The sequence below is a fragment of the Amblyraja radiata genome, chromosome 37, assembly GCF_010909765.2.
Source record: "Amblyraja radiata isolate CabotCenter1 chromosome 37, sAmbRad1.1.pri, whole genome shotgun sequence".
Taxonomy (NCBI): domain Eukaryota; kingdom Metazoa; phylum Chordata; class Chondrichthyes; order Rajiformes; family Rajidae; genus Amblyraja; species Amblyraja radiata.
In genome coordinates, this window is record NC_045992.1 from 9,344,855 (window position 1) to 9,364,546 (window position 19,692).

At 42.4% G+C, this 19,692-nt stretch overlaps 1 protein-coding gene across 38 annotated transcripts in view; it reads left to right on the forward strand.

Moving 5' to 3' along the window:
* The window catches only part of LOC116966354 (collagen alpha-1(XIII) chain-like), a 206,335-nt gene that overhangs the window by 152,998 nt on the left and 33,645 nt on the right, over window positions 1-19,692 (forward strand). For 22 of the 38 annotated variants that reach the window (XM_033012496.1, XM_033012505.1, XM_033012510.1 and 19 more), the window contains 6 exons: window positions 9,202-9,246; window positions 10,635-10,667; window positions 10,770-10,805; window positions 13,389-13,442; window positions 17,274-17,318; window positions 19,448-19,534. In XM_033012496.1, the coding sequence (XP_032868387.1) occupies window positions 9,202-9,246; window positions 10,635-10,667; window positions 10,770-10,805; window positions 13,389-13,442; window positions 17,274-17,318; window positions 19,448-19,534 (300 nt within the window). The remainder of the gene's footprint in view (window positions 1-9,201; window positions 9,247-10,634; window positions 10,668-10,769; window positions 10,806-13,388; window positions 13,443-17,273; window positions 17,319-19,447; window positions 19,535-19,692) is intronic. The other 16 variants (XM_033012513.1, XM_033012521.1, XM_033012525.1 and 13 more) reach the window with 6 other exon arrangements.

Here is a 19,692-nt window from a genome sequence, read left to right on the forward strand (position 1 = left end):
CTATTTTTCCAGCATCTGCAGTTCTTTCTTAAACGTGTTCACAGAAGGCGCGCGGCCGTGCCGGCGGCTTTGCGCAGGATGCGGTGCAGCCAGAGCTTGGCCGCGCTCTAGTTGCTCGGGGAAGAGCTCAGCCACGTTCGGGGGGAGGGGGGGTGGGGGGGGCCTCGGCGGGCTGGATGATTACGGGGAAAAAAATCCCCCTGCAGGCCGGATGATTTTGGGTTACGGGCCGCATTCGGCCCGGGGGCCGTGGGTTGCCGACCCCTGATTTACCTCTTACCCTCAACTGTGCCCTCTGAGATTTAGAAACCTTTGCTGTGGGGAAAGGTTTTCTACTATCTACCTGATCTACGCCCCTCATCATTTTTGTACACCACTATCAAGTCCAGCTTCAGCTGCTTTCAGGACAACATCATTCCTGGTGCAAGGCTCCATAGCAACAATGGCCAGGAAATGTGATCACATTGGTGGGCCACTCATATGCTCTCCTTCAGCCCCCACACTATCCTGACCTAACTGGCCATTTCTTGCCTCCAGTATTCCCCTCCCCCCACCTCTATCTTTCAGCCTGAAGAAGGGTTCCGATCCAAAATGCCTTTTTTCCAGAGATACTGCCTGGCCGCTGAGTTATTTTGTGCCTAACCCCCACCAATTCATCTCACACCTAGTTTAGGCTTAGGTTTAGAGATACAGCACGGAAACAGGCCCTTTGGCTCACCGGATCTGTGCCAACCAGCGATCCCCGCACATGAACACTATCCTACAGCCACTGGGGACAATGTTTACATTTACCAAGCCAATTAACCTACAAACTTGTATGTCTTTGGAGTATGGGAGGAAACCCACGCAGGTCACAGGGAGAACATACACTAGAGAGCAGTCCTGAACCACTATTTACCTCATTGGAGACCATCGGACTATCTTTGATCAGACTTTACTGGCTTTATTTTGCACTAAACATTCTTCACGTTATATCCTTTATCATGCATCTGTACACTGTAAATGGCTCAATTGCAATCATGAATTGTCTTTCGGCTGACTGGTTAGCAGGTAACAAAAGCATTTCACTGTACCTCGGTACACGTGACAATAAACTCAACTAAACAAATACATGGTGCATACAAATCTTGGAAAGTACTTGGAGCAGATGAAATTATTGGTGAGTAGCATGGATTTTGACTTCTGATTTATTCAGTGGTTGCTTCAGTGAGAATTTCCATCTTTGTGGCAACTTTGAATTAGTAATCTCACCCCAAGCTGTATGATTTCAGTGTTTCATCTTCTGGGAGGTCACTGGTACATGGTAGCATCTTATATGGTGCGTCGTTTCCCAGTGGTATAAGGGTGAAAATTTGATCCCACGCCATACAATCTCATTTACCTCTAGCCTGAGGTTAAGCTGTGATTCATACGATGCTTTTGCTTGCCTGCTGTAATTAACTTTACATTGACCAAGAGTGAACTATTGTGAAGTTCACACAGTGGCAAGTGCAACCAGGGATTTTGGTCTGAGATAGAATCTGCGCTTAGCTTTCTTTGGCACACCAGTAAACTTTAATTAAAAGGAACCTGTTCCTGCACCTGGACAGGGAGAGTTGTTTGCTTTGTCAGGTATTACGGAAACATAGCAATTACCCTCCTTGTTATTCGCACTTTAGAGGTCCAGGTGGTTGTATAACATAGCAACGGAAAGAACTACCCGTGCATTGAACCTGGACATTAATCTGAAATATCTTGAACTGGATTCAAATCCAAAGAAACCCCATGCCTTCTTATGCAGAAAGGTAAATCATTAGAATTTGTCAGCTGTCGCTCCTTCTGAAAAAAAAGCAGATCTTGAATCAATGGCATAGAACATACCTGTGGGCGTACATTATGAGTGATGACTGTAGCAGTTTGAGGTCTTGGCATTTGTGCTTGTACACCAAGAGCGCCATCTGCTGGTTACTTTTGCTCTCTTAAGTAGTCAAGTCTAGTCAAGTCAAGAGAGTTTATTGAACATTGAATTCTCCCAATTTTGTTAGCCCTTGCTGTCTCCTCCCATCCCTCAGCCCTCGGGTTCCTCCTCCTCCTTTTTCCTTTCTTCTCCTCGCCACTCCCCATCAGTCTGAAGAAGGGTTTCGGCCCGAAACGTTGCCTATTTCCTTCGCTCCATAGATGCTGCTGCACCCGCTGAGTTTCTCCAGCATTTTTGTGTACCTTCTTGTGTACCAGCATCTGCAGATCCTTCTTAAACACAAGAGAGTTTATTGTCATGTGTCCCAGATAGGACAATGAAATTCTTGCTTGCTGCAGCACAACAGAGTATTGTAAGCATAAATACAGAACATTTCAGTGTGTCTATATAGCATAGACCATATATATACACATAAATAAACAGATAAAGTGCAATAGGCTGTTATAGTTCAGAGTTTGTTTGATGGCAAGTTTAATAGCCTGATGGCTGTGGGGAAGAAGCTGTTCCTGAACCTGGATGTACCAGATTTCAGGCTCCTGTACCTTCTACCTGATGGCAGCGGAGAGAAGAGCGTGTGGTCAGGATGGTGTGGGTCCTTGATGATGCTGGCAGCCTTTTTGAGGCAGCGACTGCGATAGATCCCTTCGATGGTGGGGAGGTCAGAGCCGATGAAGGACTGGGCAGTGGTCACAACTTTCTGCATTCTTTTCCGCTCCTGGACACTCAAGTTGCCGAACCAAGCCATGATGCAACCAGTCAGTATGCTCTCTACTGTGCACCTGTAGAGGTTCGAGAGAGTCCTCTTTGACATACCGACTCTCTGTAATCTCCTCAGGAAGTGAAGGCGCTGATGTGCTTTCTTTATAATTGCATCAGTGTGCTGCAAACAGGAAAGATCTTCAGAAATATGGACGCCCAAGAATTTGAAGTTCTTGACCCATTCCACCATCATCCCGTTGATATAAATGGCATTGTGGGTCCCTGTCCAACCCCTTCCAAAGTCCACAATCAGTTCCTTGGTTTTGCTGGTGTTGAGAGCCAGGTTATTGTGCTGGCACCATTTGGTCAATCGGTCGATCTCACTTCTATACTCTGACTCGTCACCATCAGTGATTCGTCCCACAACAGTGGTGTCATTGGTGAACTTGATGATGGAGTTCGCACTATGTCCAGCTACACAGTTATGAGTATAGAGTGAGTACAGCAGGGGGCTGAGCAAGCAGCCTTGAGGTGCTCCCGTGCTGATTGTTATCGAGGAATGATTAAGAATCAGGCTTCCTAGTGTTACTGGTATGAGTAGGGGAGGGAAAAAAGCAGGCAGTAGTTATTCAACCACTCCCTGCTACATTCATCATACTTACGGATGGGTCTGATCTTCTTCAGATAAAGAGCAAAACTGTCAATTTGAATTGTGTTGGACGGACGCATTGATTTTGTAATGTTGTGGCACAGAGGATGCTGTTCAATCCAGCGAGTCTCTGCCAGTTCCTCTTGCAGCAACCCTGCCAGTCTCAGTCCACCACCTTCTCCCCATAATCCTGGATATTACGTTTCCTTGGATTGACTCCATTTCCACCATGCTCATCCATGATGAGATCTTCGCTGCTCTCCATGTAATAAAGACTTTTCCTCCTGCCTTCCTTCTGTTTGTGTCCCAAAACTCTAAGCCTGCGGTTCCGATCCTTGAACCAGCTGAGAATAGGAACAGTTTTGCTCTCAATACTCCATCGACACCTTTCATGAACAGCCGCAGCTCTTTGAAATATCTATCGGCCAGCTTCTGTAGTCTAAACTTGCAACTGAGATACTCACACCTGCAGCCATTCCAATAAATCTTTCCTACACCCTCTCCAAAGCTTTTATATTCTTTTTTAAATGAGGTGACCAGAACTGAACACTATATCCCAGTCCGAAGAAGGGTCTCGACCCGAAACGTCACCTATTCCTTCGCTCCATAAATGCTGCCTCACCCGCTGAGTTTCTCCAGCATTTTTGTCCACCTTCGATTTTTCCAGCATCTGCAGTTCTTTCTTAAACACTATATCCCAGTTGTGACTAAACCAGATTCAACAAAAGTCTGAAGAAGAGCCTCGACCCGAAACGTCATCTATTCCTTTTCTCCAGAGATGCTGTCCGACCCGCTGAGTTACTCCTGCTTTTTGTGTCTATCTTCAACATTCTCTTTTTGCTTTGTTATCTATATCTCAACTTATGAATCCTAGGAGCCCATATATTTTACTAACCACTCTTTCAATATGGCCGCATCCACTCTCTGTTGCCGCACATCTTTTGAACAGTCCCATTTACTCCATCTTGTCTCCTGCTCTTTCAGTCTGCACGTATCACTTCATGCTTCGCTGTTGCAGTTCAGCTGCCACGTGTCTGACTATTGATTCAGCCTTTTCGCAAATTTAGAACTTTTGCACTGCACATCTTGCTATAAAGTTCTTTAGTAACTTGTCAGTTTCTTTGTTGAACTAAATTAAGGCGCATGTTGCAATCAAAAGCGCTTGAACAATTGGTTGGGAAGACAGCCAAACTGTAAGAAAGACGACTATATATATATATAGTCAATGAATGCTCTATAACCTTGTGGAAAGAGCATCGTATAAGTCTGAATAAAGAGCTGTATACTCCTGCTCTCCATTTCCTTAAAAACTCTGACTGAATAGTTAATTCCAAGGGCCTCAATTTTGTAACCAACATTTTGCATGAGATTTTTTTCAAGTGGTTTCTGACAAACTAGAAAAAATCTACTCCATTCCTTCACCAAGATTCTCTGTTATCTGATCAAAATGTTAATCGAGTCAGTCAAACAGAGTTATGTTTCTCCACAGCCCTGTTGGCTCCCCTGTATAAACCAAGGCTACAATAATGAGCATGTCAATTTTATGAGTATTTTAAAAGGGAGGAAAGTGAATTATTATATTGGGATTAGCAGTAAATTAAAATTAATGTATGGAGGAGAGTTCTATTAAGTGATTGATTTTTAGATCACTGTTTTTTTACCTTGGTTGACTCCATCTCCCAGAATGGTTCTAAATCTGCACTGGCCCTGTCTGTTTAGAGCTTACTGACTTAAACTAGGTGACTGATTTACCCAAGGCCTTTCGCACAATCTGCAATAACAGGGCACAAATGAAAGCTCTCCCTTATGTAAATGTGATGCAGCAACAATGATAGTTTAGGCCATAGGCATCACTGGATTTCCAATCAGTGGCACAAAGGCTAAAAATGGCGCCAAGCCGAATCATACAGTTTAATCTGCAGCATGGCCAGCTATCAGCTGCTTGCGGCTCAGCTCCTCTTGAACTTGAGCCTGGATGTGATGAAAGGCTGAAGTCAAAGACAAACTTGAGCTCTGCTCCTGGACTCATCATTTAGCACAGCAGTGGAGCTGTGACGTGCTGGAGAAAATATACTGGTGCATCTCAGATGCCCTCTGGACTTGGGTAGATAGGGCTAGTATATGGATTGCCATCCTCCTTCATGTAAATTTGACCATCCATCTAGTGAAGATGCTCAATATACTGTAAATAAGCATAAGCTGTGCAGCAACCTATGGGGCACGGTGAAGCAGTGGTAGAGTTGCTGCCTTATAGCACCAGAGACCCGGGTTTGATCTTGACTACAGGTGCTGTCTGTATGGAGTTCTCCCTGTGACCACATGGGTTTTCTCCGAGTGCCACACTCCAAAGATGTGCAGGTTTTGGCTTCTGTAAATTACAAATTGTCCCGAGTGTGTAGGATAGTATTGTACGTGGCGACCGGTGGTCGGCATAGACTTGGTGGGCTGAAGGGCCTGTTTAAACGCTGTATCTCTGAAGTCTGTCTAAAGTAACAACCTCTAATCCTCCCACACTGGCCCTACACACCACCACAATCACGACTCTGACATCCATTTGGCAGCCGATCCCAATCATCTTAACTCCTTCCCAACAATGCTCAACTCAACTCTCAAGGATTTTATTATCCCCTTGTTTTGTGACCAACATCCTATTCCTGGCCACTCTCTTCCTTGCAATCCAGGCATGTTGTCCAAATTCATCGACTACCTGTTCTCCTTCACTCACTCTGCCTTGGTGGGACAAGCGGTGGACCTTTTTGAGCATGTTAACAGTGCTGCCCCCTGGTGGCCAGGAGCCAATGCCTCGAGAGAAAGGACACCACAATTTAAAAGCACTTGCTTCCAAAGAGCTTTTAGTTCAAGTTCCCTGTTTCAAAGGTGACATCAAATGGACAATTATTTGAAGCTAAACATCCAATTTGTTGTCCCTGGTGCCTACCCAATACAAACATCTGGCTCCATAATATTTTTTTGCATTAGTTAATTCAATATAATGATAGCACCGACTGAAATCTTGTAACATTATTTTTCTTTAATTTTGAATAATACAAAATAAAGTATTAATTCTGTTGATTATTGAAATGTTCTCAAGGATGACGTTGAATGTATTTTAAGTGAGGGAATGGTGGAAGCAGGTACTCAACATTTAAGAAGCAAAAAAAAGACACAAAGTGCTGGAGGAACTTGGCAGTACAAGTTCCCTTTTCTCCCCCTCCCCCACCCTCACCACAATCAGTATGAAAAAGGGTCCTGAACCAAATGCCACCTATCAACGTTCTCCAGAGATGCTGCCTGACTCACTGAATTACTCCAACATTTTGTGTATTTTTTTGTAAACCAACGTCTGCAATTCCTTGTTTCAACATTTAAGAAGCATCTGGACAAATACCTGAAGGCATATTAGGCTGCAGACCAAGTGATGGCAAATGGCATTCAGATTCAGATAAGTTTATTGTTTTTATATAGAGCAGGATGCAATGAGATTCTTTGTATGCAGTATGCATGATAGTGATATATACAACATTATGGGTCAAAGGGCCTGCTTCTGTGATTTACTGTTCTAAACAATGAATAAAACAAAGTCACAGAATGATGCAAACAATGTAGTTCTTTCTGAAGTACTGCAAAGAAATACTCAAGTGCAATAACTGAATGAGGTAGAGTTAACAGTAAGAGAAACTCTGGCTAATAAGACATGGGCATGTTCCAACTCAGTATTCTTTTAAATATTTATGCATGTAATCAGTAAGTAATCATTCTTCCATTTTAAGAGTGGAAAATTGTCATGTTTTGTTTCAGTCTTGATAGATGATGAGCAACAGTAGTCTGAAGATTAAAGTTCAAGCATTTTAGTGGCAGTATTTATAAACAAAATAATTTTCAGATTGTACCACCACATTGTAAAGTCATTGTGGATCTCAGTTGTTACTTAAGGATTTATAATATGTATGAGCACAGTGTCATTATGTAGTGAGTGCTGTTTCATCAATATATTGGACTGAAATCACACTCTCAGTGATATCTCAGTTTTACAGTTTAGTTTATTGTCACATGTACCGAGGTACAGTGAAAAGCTTTTGTTGCATACTATCCAGTCAGCGGAAAGACAATATATGATTACAAATCTAGCCATTTATAGTGTGTAGATACATGATAAGGGAATAATGTTTAGTGCCTGGTATCAAAGGAAGGAAGGAATGAAGCTAGCAAAGTCCAATCAAGGATAGTCCAAGGTCACTAATGAGGTAGATAGTAGTTCAGGACTGCTCTCTAGTTGTGGTAGGATGATTCAGTTGCCTGATAGCAGCTGTGAAGAAAGTTTGAAGGAAGGAGAAAGTGTTCCTGACACACAGCCAGCAATGGGTTACCTCAATCCTATGGTAGAAGTAAGGGTAGCTTTCTTTTAGCTAGAGATGAAATCCATGTGTCATTAACTGGCGCTTGTGTGCTACAGGTGGGGGACCCCTCTTGTAGAGTTGGAGATGGATACCCAACTTGCAGAGCTGGAGATTAGATATCCGACTTGTTCAAATGACAATATAGTAGCAACCTATTCACCTGGAGGTGAGGTGCCTCATGTGGAGCTGAAGGTGGCCTCTGCACTTAGTTCAGAAAGCAATGATGTGTCTGAATGTTCAGCGTGAGGTAGTACCCATGTTTACCTGGAGGTGGGTATCCACTGCTCATCTCGAGGTGAGTTATCTCACCTGCAGAAATGGAGGTTAATTACCTATTTTTGCAAGAGGCCTGTTCAACGAGATGTGATGCCCAGTGTTCAGCTGGAAGAAACATATCTAATATTCATCTTGAGTTGCAGTATCCCGTTCTACAGCTGGAAATGGGGTACCCAGACTTTCAACTGCATAAGACAACTGATATTAGCCACACAACTCATGAATTTCCTGGGTGTGACTGACTGTGTCTGATCTCTGGAGGAGCAACATCAGTTTGGCAGCACCTCAAGCCTAGGGAATACAATACCAGACTAGTTTCCTGGTCCCAGTGATTGCTGCTGGAAAGCGCTGAGTGAGCTCTAGAGGACTGAGGGGATTTAGGTTGTGCGTGCTACTGCTGTGTTGATTAGTCTTGCTGGTTAAAGTGGGGTTAGTGGAAGCAATAAAAATACTCAAGATTTAATGTCTGAGATCAGGTCGGCAACATGAATAATTGTCAAATCAAACTAAAATAAAAATTCAACAAGAGGTAAAAGTAAGAAGCCTTAAGTGTGAAGACAAGGAAAGATGTATTTTTTGCACATACTCGGGCATCCCAGCGTGTAGCACAACCAACACTTTTATTTCTGAAGTGTATTGAGTTATTTTGCCTATAAAACAGTTATATAAGCATTCAATAGAGATATTGTAGGTAAGTGTATTCATATTGCTATGACTGAAACTGATTGGACTGTCTGACGTGCAAAATATTGATGTTACATTTGGTTAAATAAACTCGAGTCGGTCTCTGTGAAGTCTCCAGTTATAAGCAGAGCCTCAGATAACTGATGCTGATTCATTTCACTGATTGATGATATTGGACCCTTGGACCGGATTCTGAGAAGCTAATTTGAAACTTAATCTTAACACACTTGCACGCTTGAGACTAATTGCCATTTGGCATTGTTAGTAAATAGGTCAGAAACTGACCTCATCATTATCACCAGCAGTCACTGTTAGGTTCAGTGGCAACAAATTGAAATGAGGAGTTTATGTGAATTTTCAGCTTAATTACAAAACTAGAATAATGTATCCCCTTTTCATTATTCCTACCATCCTATCCTATCCTGTTTCCTATCTCTGTCTCTCCTCATTCCCATCCTCCCTTGGAATAGAAGTGACAATATTTCTTCTTAATTCTTTCTGTTTAAATTGTATATGTTTTTACTTTCCTGTCTTCATAGGGAGAATTTGGAAGACCTGGTATCCCAGGAAAACCTGGAACAAAGGTATTCCATCTCCACACACTGCCTCGTCCTCCTTCAGCCTCCTTGTTTGCATCACCCACGACACGAATGCATACACATCAAAGTGTTGGAAAAGCATTTTGAAGCAAAAGCCTCTTCCTTTTATTATCCCAGTGCACCCTTTTAAAAATTATAGTAGCTACAAACAGGCTATTGTATTCCTTGTACTATCTCCAAATGTTTGGGGAAATTGTAAGCAATGTTCAAAAATATGCAGATGATCCTTTGAGAGAGTGTTTCTTTCTGCCAGTATAGCTGATTTAAGTGTCATTTTAGGTCAAGGATCCTATGCCAGTGTTAGGTACATTCACCAATCAAGTGCAACTCCTATCTTCCATTCAAGTTTAGATCTGTGCTGATTGTTAAAGAATCATTTTTTTCAGTATCTTACAAAAATGTGCATTCTTTTTCAAAGGCTTAAGAGCACAGTGGTGCAGCTGGTAGTTCTGCTGCCTCACGGCACCAGAGACCTTAGGCACTGACTGTGCGGAATTTGCATTCCTCCAAGTGCTCTGGTTTCCTCCCACATCACAAAGCCATGCGGGTTTGTATATTTATTGGCCTTAGCAAATTGTTCCAAGTGTGTAGGAATTTGATGAGAACATGGGATAACACAGAACTAGTATAAACAGGTGATTAATGGTTGGTGTGGACTCAGTAGGCCTACTTCGATGCTAGAGAATTCTTAGAGTTATCAACTCTAAACTAAGCCTAACTAAACCTGACAGACAGATGGACAGTGAAATGGGCTTTGAAATACTTTTGATCCGGAAAGCTGATGATAAATGTCAAACAAGACAAAATATGGAAACGGCAGCGTGCTCAGTACTCACGTTTTTCCATTTGTGCTCCGAGTCTTGCATTATGTTTGTCGTCATAAGGTCTGGATTAAAAAATTGCTGAGCTGTTAGTCAGAGTAAGGTACAATAGTCAGGACAATCTGCCAGTGTGACACCACCAAATTGTCAATGGTCCTGGATTATGTGAGTTTTCCTGCAGCCAATACTACGAAGTAAATCTGAACGATTTAAATATTCCTCTCAACAAAATAATGCATGAAGAAGGGTCTCGACCCAAAACATCACCTATCCATGTTCTCCAGAGATCACCCATCATGAAACATCACCTATCCATGTTCTGCCTGACCTGCTGAGTTACTCCAGCACTGTGTATAAACCAAAATCAGCAATTCTTTGTTTCTGCATTTATAGAGATACATTTATAGTTAAGCTAAATATTTGACTAAAATTCCAGCAAAGATTGTGTGCCCAAATGATCTGCTACTATTTCTGTAATTCATTCACCTTTATCTCTAATTATACTTTCCACTGATATCTAACTCCAAACTATTATCTGCCTTCAATCAATAGGGTGCACTTATTTCAACTGTTCCTGTGTTAAAGGTTAGTCGCGGTGCAACACAACATTAAACCCAATTACTCTTGTTCGCTTGTCTCTATGCATTTCTGACTTGTTTTCCTCTCGTGCATTTATCTTGGACACAGGGAGAGCCAGGGAAGACTGGACCACCTGGAGAGAAGGTGAACTTTAGCTTATTTCACACACAGCGGGTTTAATTGCAGTATAATGTGGATAAATGTGAGGTTATCCATTTTGGTGGCAAAAACAGGAAAGCAGACTATTATCTAAATGGTGGCCGACTAGGAAAAGGGGAGATGCAGCGAGACCTGGGTGTCATGGTACACCAGTCATTGAAAGTGGGCATGCAGGTGCAGCAGGCAGTGAAGAAAGCGAATGGTATGTTAGCTTGCATAGCAAAAGGATTTGAGTATAGGAGCAGGGAGGTTCTACTGCAGTTGTACAGGGTCTTGGTGAGACCACACCTGGAGTATTGCGTACAGTTTTGGTCTCCAAATCTGAGGAAGGACATTATTGCCATAGAGGGAGTGCAGAGAAGGTTCACCAGACTGATTCCTGGGATGTCAGGACTGTCTTATGAAGAAAGACTGGATAGACTTGGTTTATACTCTCTAGAATTTAGGAGATTGAGAGGGGATCTTATAGAAACTTACAAAATTCTTAAGGGGTTGGACAGGCTAGATGCAGGAAGATTGCTCCCGATGTTGGGGAAGTCCAGGACAAGGGGTCACAGCTTAAGGATAAGGGGGAAATCCTTTAAAACCGAGATGAGAAGAACTTTTTTCACACAGAGAGTGGTGAATCTCTGGAACTCCCTGCCACAGAGGGTAGTCGAGGCCAGTTCATTGGCTATATTTAAGAGGGAGTTAGATGTGGCCCTTGTGGCTAAGGGGATCAGAGGGTATGGAGAGAAGGCAGGTACGGGATACTGAGTTGGATGATCAGCCATGATCATATTGAATGGCGGTGCAGGCTCGAAGGGCCAAATGGCCTACTCCTGCACCTAATTTCTATGTTTCTATGTTTCTAATTCCTTTTGTCCTTTTCAATCTGAGATGCTCTTTGTGACACGTTACTCCATTGAACAATATAATAATAGCACCATGTGTCATGGTTAATCAGTGTTTACTGGGTGCTTCTTTTATGAGGTTTTCAACTTACATAGACAAAGGTCTTAGGCTTGAGTCTAAGGGAGGGACCCAACCCAAAAAGTCATCCATCCTTTTTCTCCAGAGATGTTGTCTGAACCGCTGAGTTACTCCAACACTCCAACTGTCTATCTTCGGTATATACCAGCATTTGCAGTTCCTTTCTATACATAGGAGGCCATTCAGCTCATCATGTTTAGCATTCATGCTGGCTCTCAGTAGATCCCTTCCCTCAATCCCCTTTCCACTTGTCTTATTTCCCAATATCCTTGCAATTTAGCCTCTCATATGCCTGGCAACTCCCCTTTCATAGTCATTATCTAGCTACATACTAAGGAGTTATTTATGCTCGCCATTCAACCTTACAGTTTGGAGTGTGATAGAAAAATGGATCATCCAGAAGCGATCTTAGATCTCACAGGGATAACTCCAAGTGTGTAGGAAGGAACTGAAGATGCTGGCTGAAACCGAAGATAGACACAAAAACTGGTGTAACTCAGCGGGTCAGACAGCATCTCTGGAGAAAAAGAATAGGTGGCGTTTCAGGTCAAGACCCTTCTTCAGACTCTCGAATCTCCAAAGTCAGGATCAAGCTGGGGTTAAAAAGCCGTAACACTCGCTGTCATTCTACCATTCTCCCCTTATTATTCACTTCTTCACCTTCCATTTTAATCTTCAATTCCCCCTGTGCAAACCCCTCTACTTTGTACATTCTGTTTTCTATATTGCCCTTTATTGAATGGGCACTATCCATTTAATTATTTCCTTGACCAGCAGTGAACCACTCTCATTATAGCTGAGCGGAGGTCAGTGTGAGTCACACAATATTTGACCAGAGAGGTTAAACCGTTGGCCTGAGCGACAAAACATAGCTTTAGCTACAGAGAAGTGAGACTGCAGGCTCTTGAAGAAAAGCAATCAAGCTGCACCACTCCACATCATTGGAGAAGTATTTGTATAGCTGATGATATTTTAATTCCAAAGCTTGTCTTGCTGTTTAGTATTCATAATTTAATACGTTTTATCGTCAGTGCTGTTTTATGCATTAGGCTGTATGAGGTTTTTTTGCAATATCTCTGATAAGTCATGAAATATTTAAAACAGGTGACTATAATTAAATATTCAAACAACTGTCAGAAGTAATAACTTCATTGCACGAGTATTGTATGATCATAGAATTGCATAACGAGATAGAAACAAAATGCTGGAGTAACTCAGTGGGACAGGCAGCATCTCTGGAAAGAAGGAATGGGTGACTTTCCAGGTCGAGACCCTTCTTCAGACTGAAACCCAAAATATTTCTCCAGAGATACTGCCTGTCCCGCTGAGTTACTCCAGCATTTTGTGTCTATCTTCGGTTTAAACCAGCATCTGCAGTTCCTTCCTATGCAAAATGAGATAGATACATGTCTCATCCCATGTATCACAATGTGGCCTCATCACATTGAACAAAGTGCCTTGATGTTTCCTTGTCTGTTTGTGAAGTTTTCTCATATGTTCTTGAAGTCTCCTCGCCTGTTCTCGATGTTCGCCCCTGTTTCACCTTTCCTTTCAGGTCCTGTGTATTGATCTCCTACCTTCATATTTTATGCTTAGGGGAAGCTAGGAGAAGCTGGTCCACGTGGCCTTCCCGGAAAGAGAGGGTTCAGGGTAAGATCTATAGTGTGGGTGTGCCTGATATATTGATGCATGAACTTGCCTTGCAACCTACTGCTAACAAAACCAGTAAAGAGAATTAAACCAAGGTAGAAGATTTTCCCTCTTGAACTATGGTTGACATCTCTCTTCCCTTTCTTGATCTCTCTGTCTCCAAAACAGGGGACAAATTATCTACTTGCATCTACTACAAATTCCACCAACAGTTATCAGGACTATACCTTCTCTGACTCTCCCTCTTGCAAAGATGCTATCCTCTACTCTCAATGTCTTCATCTCTTCCACGTCTGCTCCCAACATGATGCTTTCCATTCTAGGACATCCAAGATATCTTCTTTCTTTAGTAAACATGGCTCCCCTTAGCTGTCATAGATCCACTCATTGGTTCACTCATCCTTTCCCACCCAAATCACCCCCTCCCCAGGTACTTTCCCCTGCAACAGCAGGAGATGCAACATAGTCTCCATACCTTCACCCTCACATCCATCCAGGGATCCCAACAGTCCTTCCAGGTGAGACAGAGATTCATGTATACCTCCTTTAGTCCCATCTATTGCACCCAGAGTTTCTGATGTGGCTTCCTTTACATCGGCAACACCAAATATAGACTAGGCGATCGTTTTGCTGACCCCTTGAGCTCGGTCCGTCAAGGCCTGCTGGATCTCTCGATTACTAACCATTTTAACTCCCTTCCCATTCCCATAAAATAAAAGGATACGTTCACTGGATTAAATGATCCAAGGTTTCTGCAGACTACGATCACTTGATTTGAGTTCCTAATGCCCTTGTCCCACTTAGGAAATCTGAACGGAAACCTCTGGAGACTTTGCGCCCCACCCAAGGTTTCTGTGCGCTTCCCGGAGGTTCCCGTAGGTTTTTGTCAGTCTCCCTACCTGCTTCCACTACCTGCAACCTCCGGCAACCACCTGCAACCTCTGGGAACCGCACGGAAACCTTGGGTGGGGCGCAAAGTCTCCAGAGGTTTCCGTTCAGGTTTCCTAAGTGGGACAGGGGCATTAGGGAGTGGCCTGGGCCCAGCCATCCTGAAGTGCTTCATTAATAAGCTATTTCTGTTATATGATCAGAAGTAGGGATGATTGCTGATGATTGCATAACTGTCAATGCCATTGTCCACTCTATAGGTCCTTACCCATCAGTAAAGGTGAACCACCGTCTTGAGCTGGAGCGGTCCTTTTGGACAGACAGACTGCACCAGTTCGAGAGCTGATTCACCATTCACTTTACACAGGCAATTAAGGATGGACAATAAATACCAGCCTTGTCAGCAATGTTTAGATCCTGAAAAATACATAAATATGTCAACCCAACTGTGTGGCTGAAAGTCCTGTTTCTATGCTGGAGGTTCGATGTAAGCAGTTCCAGTATGGATACTTTAGATGCATTTTGCTTTGTAAAATTTAGAATAAATAATTAAATATTCATTTCCACTTTGAATGTAGATTGTGATTTAAGCGCAAACTCTGGACTTGGGAAGATGTGTGTGATGTCTCTTTAAGTTTGATTCTGACAATGGACATTTTGTTATTTTTGGAAGTTACAATGCATGGGTAGTGTGGGAAATCACAGCTAAAGTTGGCACTTTACATTGAAAGTCCCTGTGCACTGTTTGATGCACAGCTGCATGTGATGGTAACATCTGATAGTATCTTCTCTATGTGCATGTGCATGTCCCCCACCCATTCAGTATAAGAACCTCAGTGTAACCCTGTCTGAGCTGTCTGAAACCGGTTAGCTTTCATAGCAAAAAGATTTGAGTATAGGAGCAGGGAGGTTCTACTGCAGTTGTACAGGGTCTTGGTGAGACCACACCTGGAGTATTGTGTACAGTTTTGGTCTCCAAATCTGAGGAAGGACATTATTGCCATAGAGGGAGTGCAGAGAAGGTTCACCAGACTGATTCCTGGGATGTCAGGACTGTCTTATGAAGAAAGACTGGATAGACTTGGTTTATACTCTCTAGAATTTAGGAGATTGAGAGGGGATCTTATAGAAACTTATAAAATTCTTAAGGGGTTGGACAGGCTAGATGCAGGAAGATTGCTTCCGATGTTGGGGAAGTCCAGGACAAGGGGTCACAGCTTAAGGATAAGGGGGAAATCCTTTAAAACCGAGATGAGAAGATCTTTTTTCACACAGAGAGTGATGAATCTCTGGAACTCCCTGCCACAGAGGGTAGTCGAGGCCAGTTCATTGGCTATATTTAAGAGGGAGTTAGATGTGGCCCTTGTGGCTAAGGGGATCAGAGGGTATGGAGAGAAGGCAGGTACGGGATACTGAGTTGGATGATCAGCCATGATCATATTGAATGGCGGTGCAGGCTCGAAGGGCCGAATGGCCTACTCCTGCACCTAATTTCTATGTTTCTATGTTTCTATGAAGGAGTTCTGGACTTCAGTGAGATTTTAATCACACTGAAGATGATTATGTTTGGTCTGATGTGGTTGGATTTGCGGTTGCTTACCTTGCGTTACTTCATTGCGAGATCTTAAGAAGAGTTTCCATTGCCTTCTGCCATATTTACAGACTTTTAACATTATTTAAGAAGATCAGATTGAGGTGCAGGCACTGGCTATTTGCATTCTCATACCTGATCTCTCAAAATGCTCCAAGGTGATCCTCTCCTGCATTCATTCTCTTACCAATTCCCATCTCCTTTGGTACACACACTCCATGAATACACATTTGGTGAATTTCAACAAGACATAACTTGATTTTTATGTCAAACTAATAAAAATCAACTGTTTAAACATTTGATTAATTTCCCCATGAGTGATTATAACCAAAGTTAGGACAAACAAAATCAATGGCAAACCAGCCAATTGGATTCAAGAGCTGAGCAAATCATTTTAAATGTCACTCCTCTCCCACACACAAATCACTAGAAGTTGTGACAATAATTGTTGCGTCAATGGTAATGAAAATTCGCACCATCCCAAACCATAATCAGATACAAGTATGGAGCATTCAGAAAAAAATCTAGTTTAATTGTTAGAGTATTAAAAAAAAAGAGCTGAGTGTTGTTATGTTTTGCAGGTGATTAATATGTTTGTAAACAGTTGGATAGTAATTCAGGATGTTGTGAGGATGGCGCATAAGTTAACAAGTACTGTGTTCAATCATTCACTAACTCCTGAAAGTTACTGAGAAATGTTTAATCACGTAGTTCATGGGCATCCGACCACAACAAGAACAAAGCAGTGCTAACCTGTGGAGCTGTGGTGCTGTTGTGAACACATTACGTCACAGCACATTAATATTTCAGAACAGGGGTGCTCTGAGACTCGAGTGAAACGAGTATAGATTGGGGAGTAAAGTAGGTTCAAGAGAAAGTTGACCCTAGTGATTGATAGTGGAGATGTCTAAGCCAGGTTCTACCATTTTTCTAGCATGTGTGTCTTTCATCATTTTGGTTCAGTGAATTTTCTTTAAAATATTGCTTTGTAGTTGTGCAAAGCCTCCGTGTCTCATAGCTGTCGAATAGCTTATCTTTGATGGATAGTAATATACAACGTGGTGATATATGGAAGCTAGATTCGGGTTACAGGCCAGCATTACAGCAGGGGAGAGTTATGGATTTTAAGTAAGAAAAATCTCAGCAAAATGATAAGAAATATCACAGTTCATTCTTGTTTCACTTCCAATTGATTTTCTAGATTTTGACGGAAGATACTCTGCTGGTTTCTAATTTTAAAATGCATTTTTTTCACTCAGAATTTGAAACCCTCTTATCGAATTGGGATATTGCTAGCTTGCAATAAACACTAATGTTGCTTGATTTCTAACCTGGGTGTTTATATTGTACAGGGTGAAAGTGGCATACCTGGGATAGAAGGTGCCCCAGGGCAGAAAGTAAGTCTGCTCTTTCAGAAGCTACTTTATATAGAATACCTCACGCAGATAACTGGCATCAATTAAGGGCTTGTTTATTTGAAATGAGTGGCAATATGAACTGTTCATTAGCACACCCCTGTCTGACTGGAACAAAATGTGAATATCTACAGTATTTCTTCATTTTATAAACAAATTATCTGTGCACAGAGATCTATCTTTGACCTAACTGATCTGTTGTCCACATGCTGTCCTTCAGCAACACTGCAGGCAAAATGGTGACAGATTTTACATCCTTCACCCTACTCCACGCCATCACCAAATGATCCACCAGGTTACCCACCTAACCCTCGCGGGATACCTGCAACAACTTGGAACCCACCGACCTGCCAACCTGCAGCATGGTGGTACAGCGGTAGAGTCGCTTCCTTACGTCCGCAGAGACCCAAGTTCCTTCCTGACTACGGGTGCTGACTGTACGGAGTTTGTACCTTCTCCCCGTGACCCACGTGGGTTTTCTCAGAGATCTTCGTTTTCCCCCCCACACACCAAAGATATACAGGTTTGTAGGTTAATTGGCTTGGAGTATGTGTAAATTGTCCCTAGTGTGTGTGTGTAGGATAGTGCTAATGTGCAGGGATCGATGGTCGGTGCGGACTCGGTAGGCCAAAGAGCCTGTTTCCGCGCTGTATCTAACGAAGCCAAACCTTGTCATTACATTTGTTTTGTGGATGGGGGCACAGGGGAACAGTGTGACTAGACCTCAGCCAGCAGAATTTAAAGCCACATCAGCCCTATGCTTTCTCATTGCTTCCAGTCATCTCATCGGTTTAAAAGCATATAAATATTAAGAAAAAAAAGTATGCAGTATAATTTAATTTTGCAGTCATATTTTGAATTTAATTTAAAATGTTAATATCATGTTGACCCCAAAGTTGGGACACAACCACAAAATTAGGAAGTTCTGGATGCCAACATCCAGACTTCCCTTGCTCTCTCTTTCACTCTCTCTCGCTCTCTCTCTCTCTCTCTCTCACCCCTCCCTCCCTTCCCCTCTCCACCTTTAAGGTCTTTTTTGCCTTCAAACAATCAAGCTTTTGGTAACCTAATATTTCTACAATTTTGACTGCCAATGCTCATTAGGAACTTTCTTTCATTAAAGACGCAATATAAATGTGGGGTTTTTGTTACCTAACATCACTTTGATTGGTAGAATAATAAAATGGCAGCAATGACTTGTAACCAAAGAAGCCATTGTGCTAATTATATAAGAATAGCTGACTGCCACTATTCTAGAATTATGTACACGAACAACCAAAGTTTGGATGGTGTTGAAGCGACTTTTGTAGACTGTCAGACCCAGAGATGCTAGACCCAGAGCTTGTCACTTCTGCTGGAAACACTGTAGTTCCCATCATGTCCAGATTAGGAGGGTCAATCTTGTCACCCGTCTGCAAACTGAGGTCAGAAGGCAAGGAATCAGCAGCAATGGTGTGGAACTGAAGCTACACTCCCCCAATGTTTCCAGCACGGCCTGAACAGGCATTAAAAGGAGGCAAATCTGTCCGTGGAGATTTGTCTTCTGGCAAAATCTTATGAGTCTTAACATTTTTAAATATTTCTGACATCAGAAATATAACATGCATTAAAAATGCATAAGAATGATAACGTCATTAAATACTCGAGTATGACATTCAATTAAAAGCAAATCGTGCATTCTACAAGCCTGAAAGAGTATCTGAAATCAATGGAGGTCTCTGATCCTTTGGAAGACTGAGGTCTTTCTTCCTCTGAAGAAGGGTCTCGATCCAAAATGTCACCTATCCCTTTTCACCAGAGATGCTGCCTGACTCACTGTTACTCCTGCATTTTGTGTCTACCTTGGGCTCTTTCATTGGTCTCTCCATGAAATCCAGTGTTGGAGCAACCATTTTTATCACTCAGTGAGACTTGGACTTCAGCATCATGCGCTTAAAAATCCGAGACTCGCTGATGTTTCTTGGGTCCATTCACGAAGGTGTGCGCCTTTCAGTTTGTATCTGTTGCACTGTTATTTGAGTCCAACAAGAAGATTGCCAATTGTGGATAAATAATAGATGATCACTAATCTACATCTATGTTTAATGGAACAATGTGGTCTCCTTAAACAGGGGGAAGGAGGAGAACCAGGATCTGCTGCTGGTGGAATTAAGGGTGATTCAGGCCTGCCTGGACCTGTAGGCCCTCCAGGTCAGAAGGTGCGTATCCATTTATTTCTTCATTAATCCCCATAATGATAGCGAATTATTATAATCAAAATTTCAAACTGTGAATGAAGTCTGTTGTGACTCGAGTCAATTTTAGAGAGAAAGAACTTGCACTCCTACAGCACCTTTCCTAACCTCAGGAAACCTAA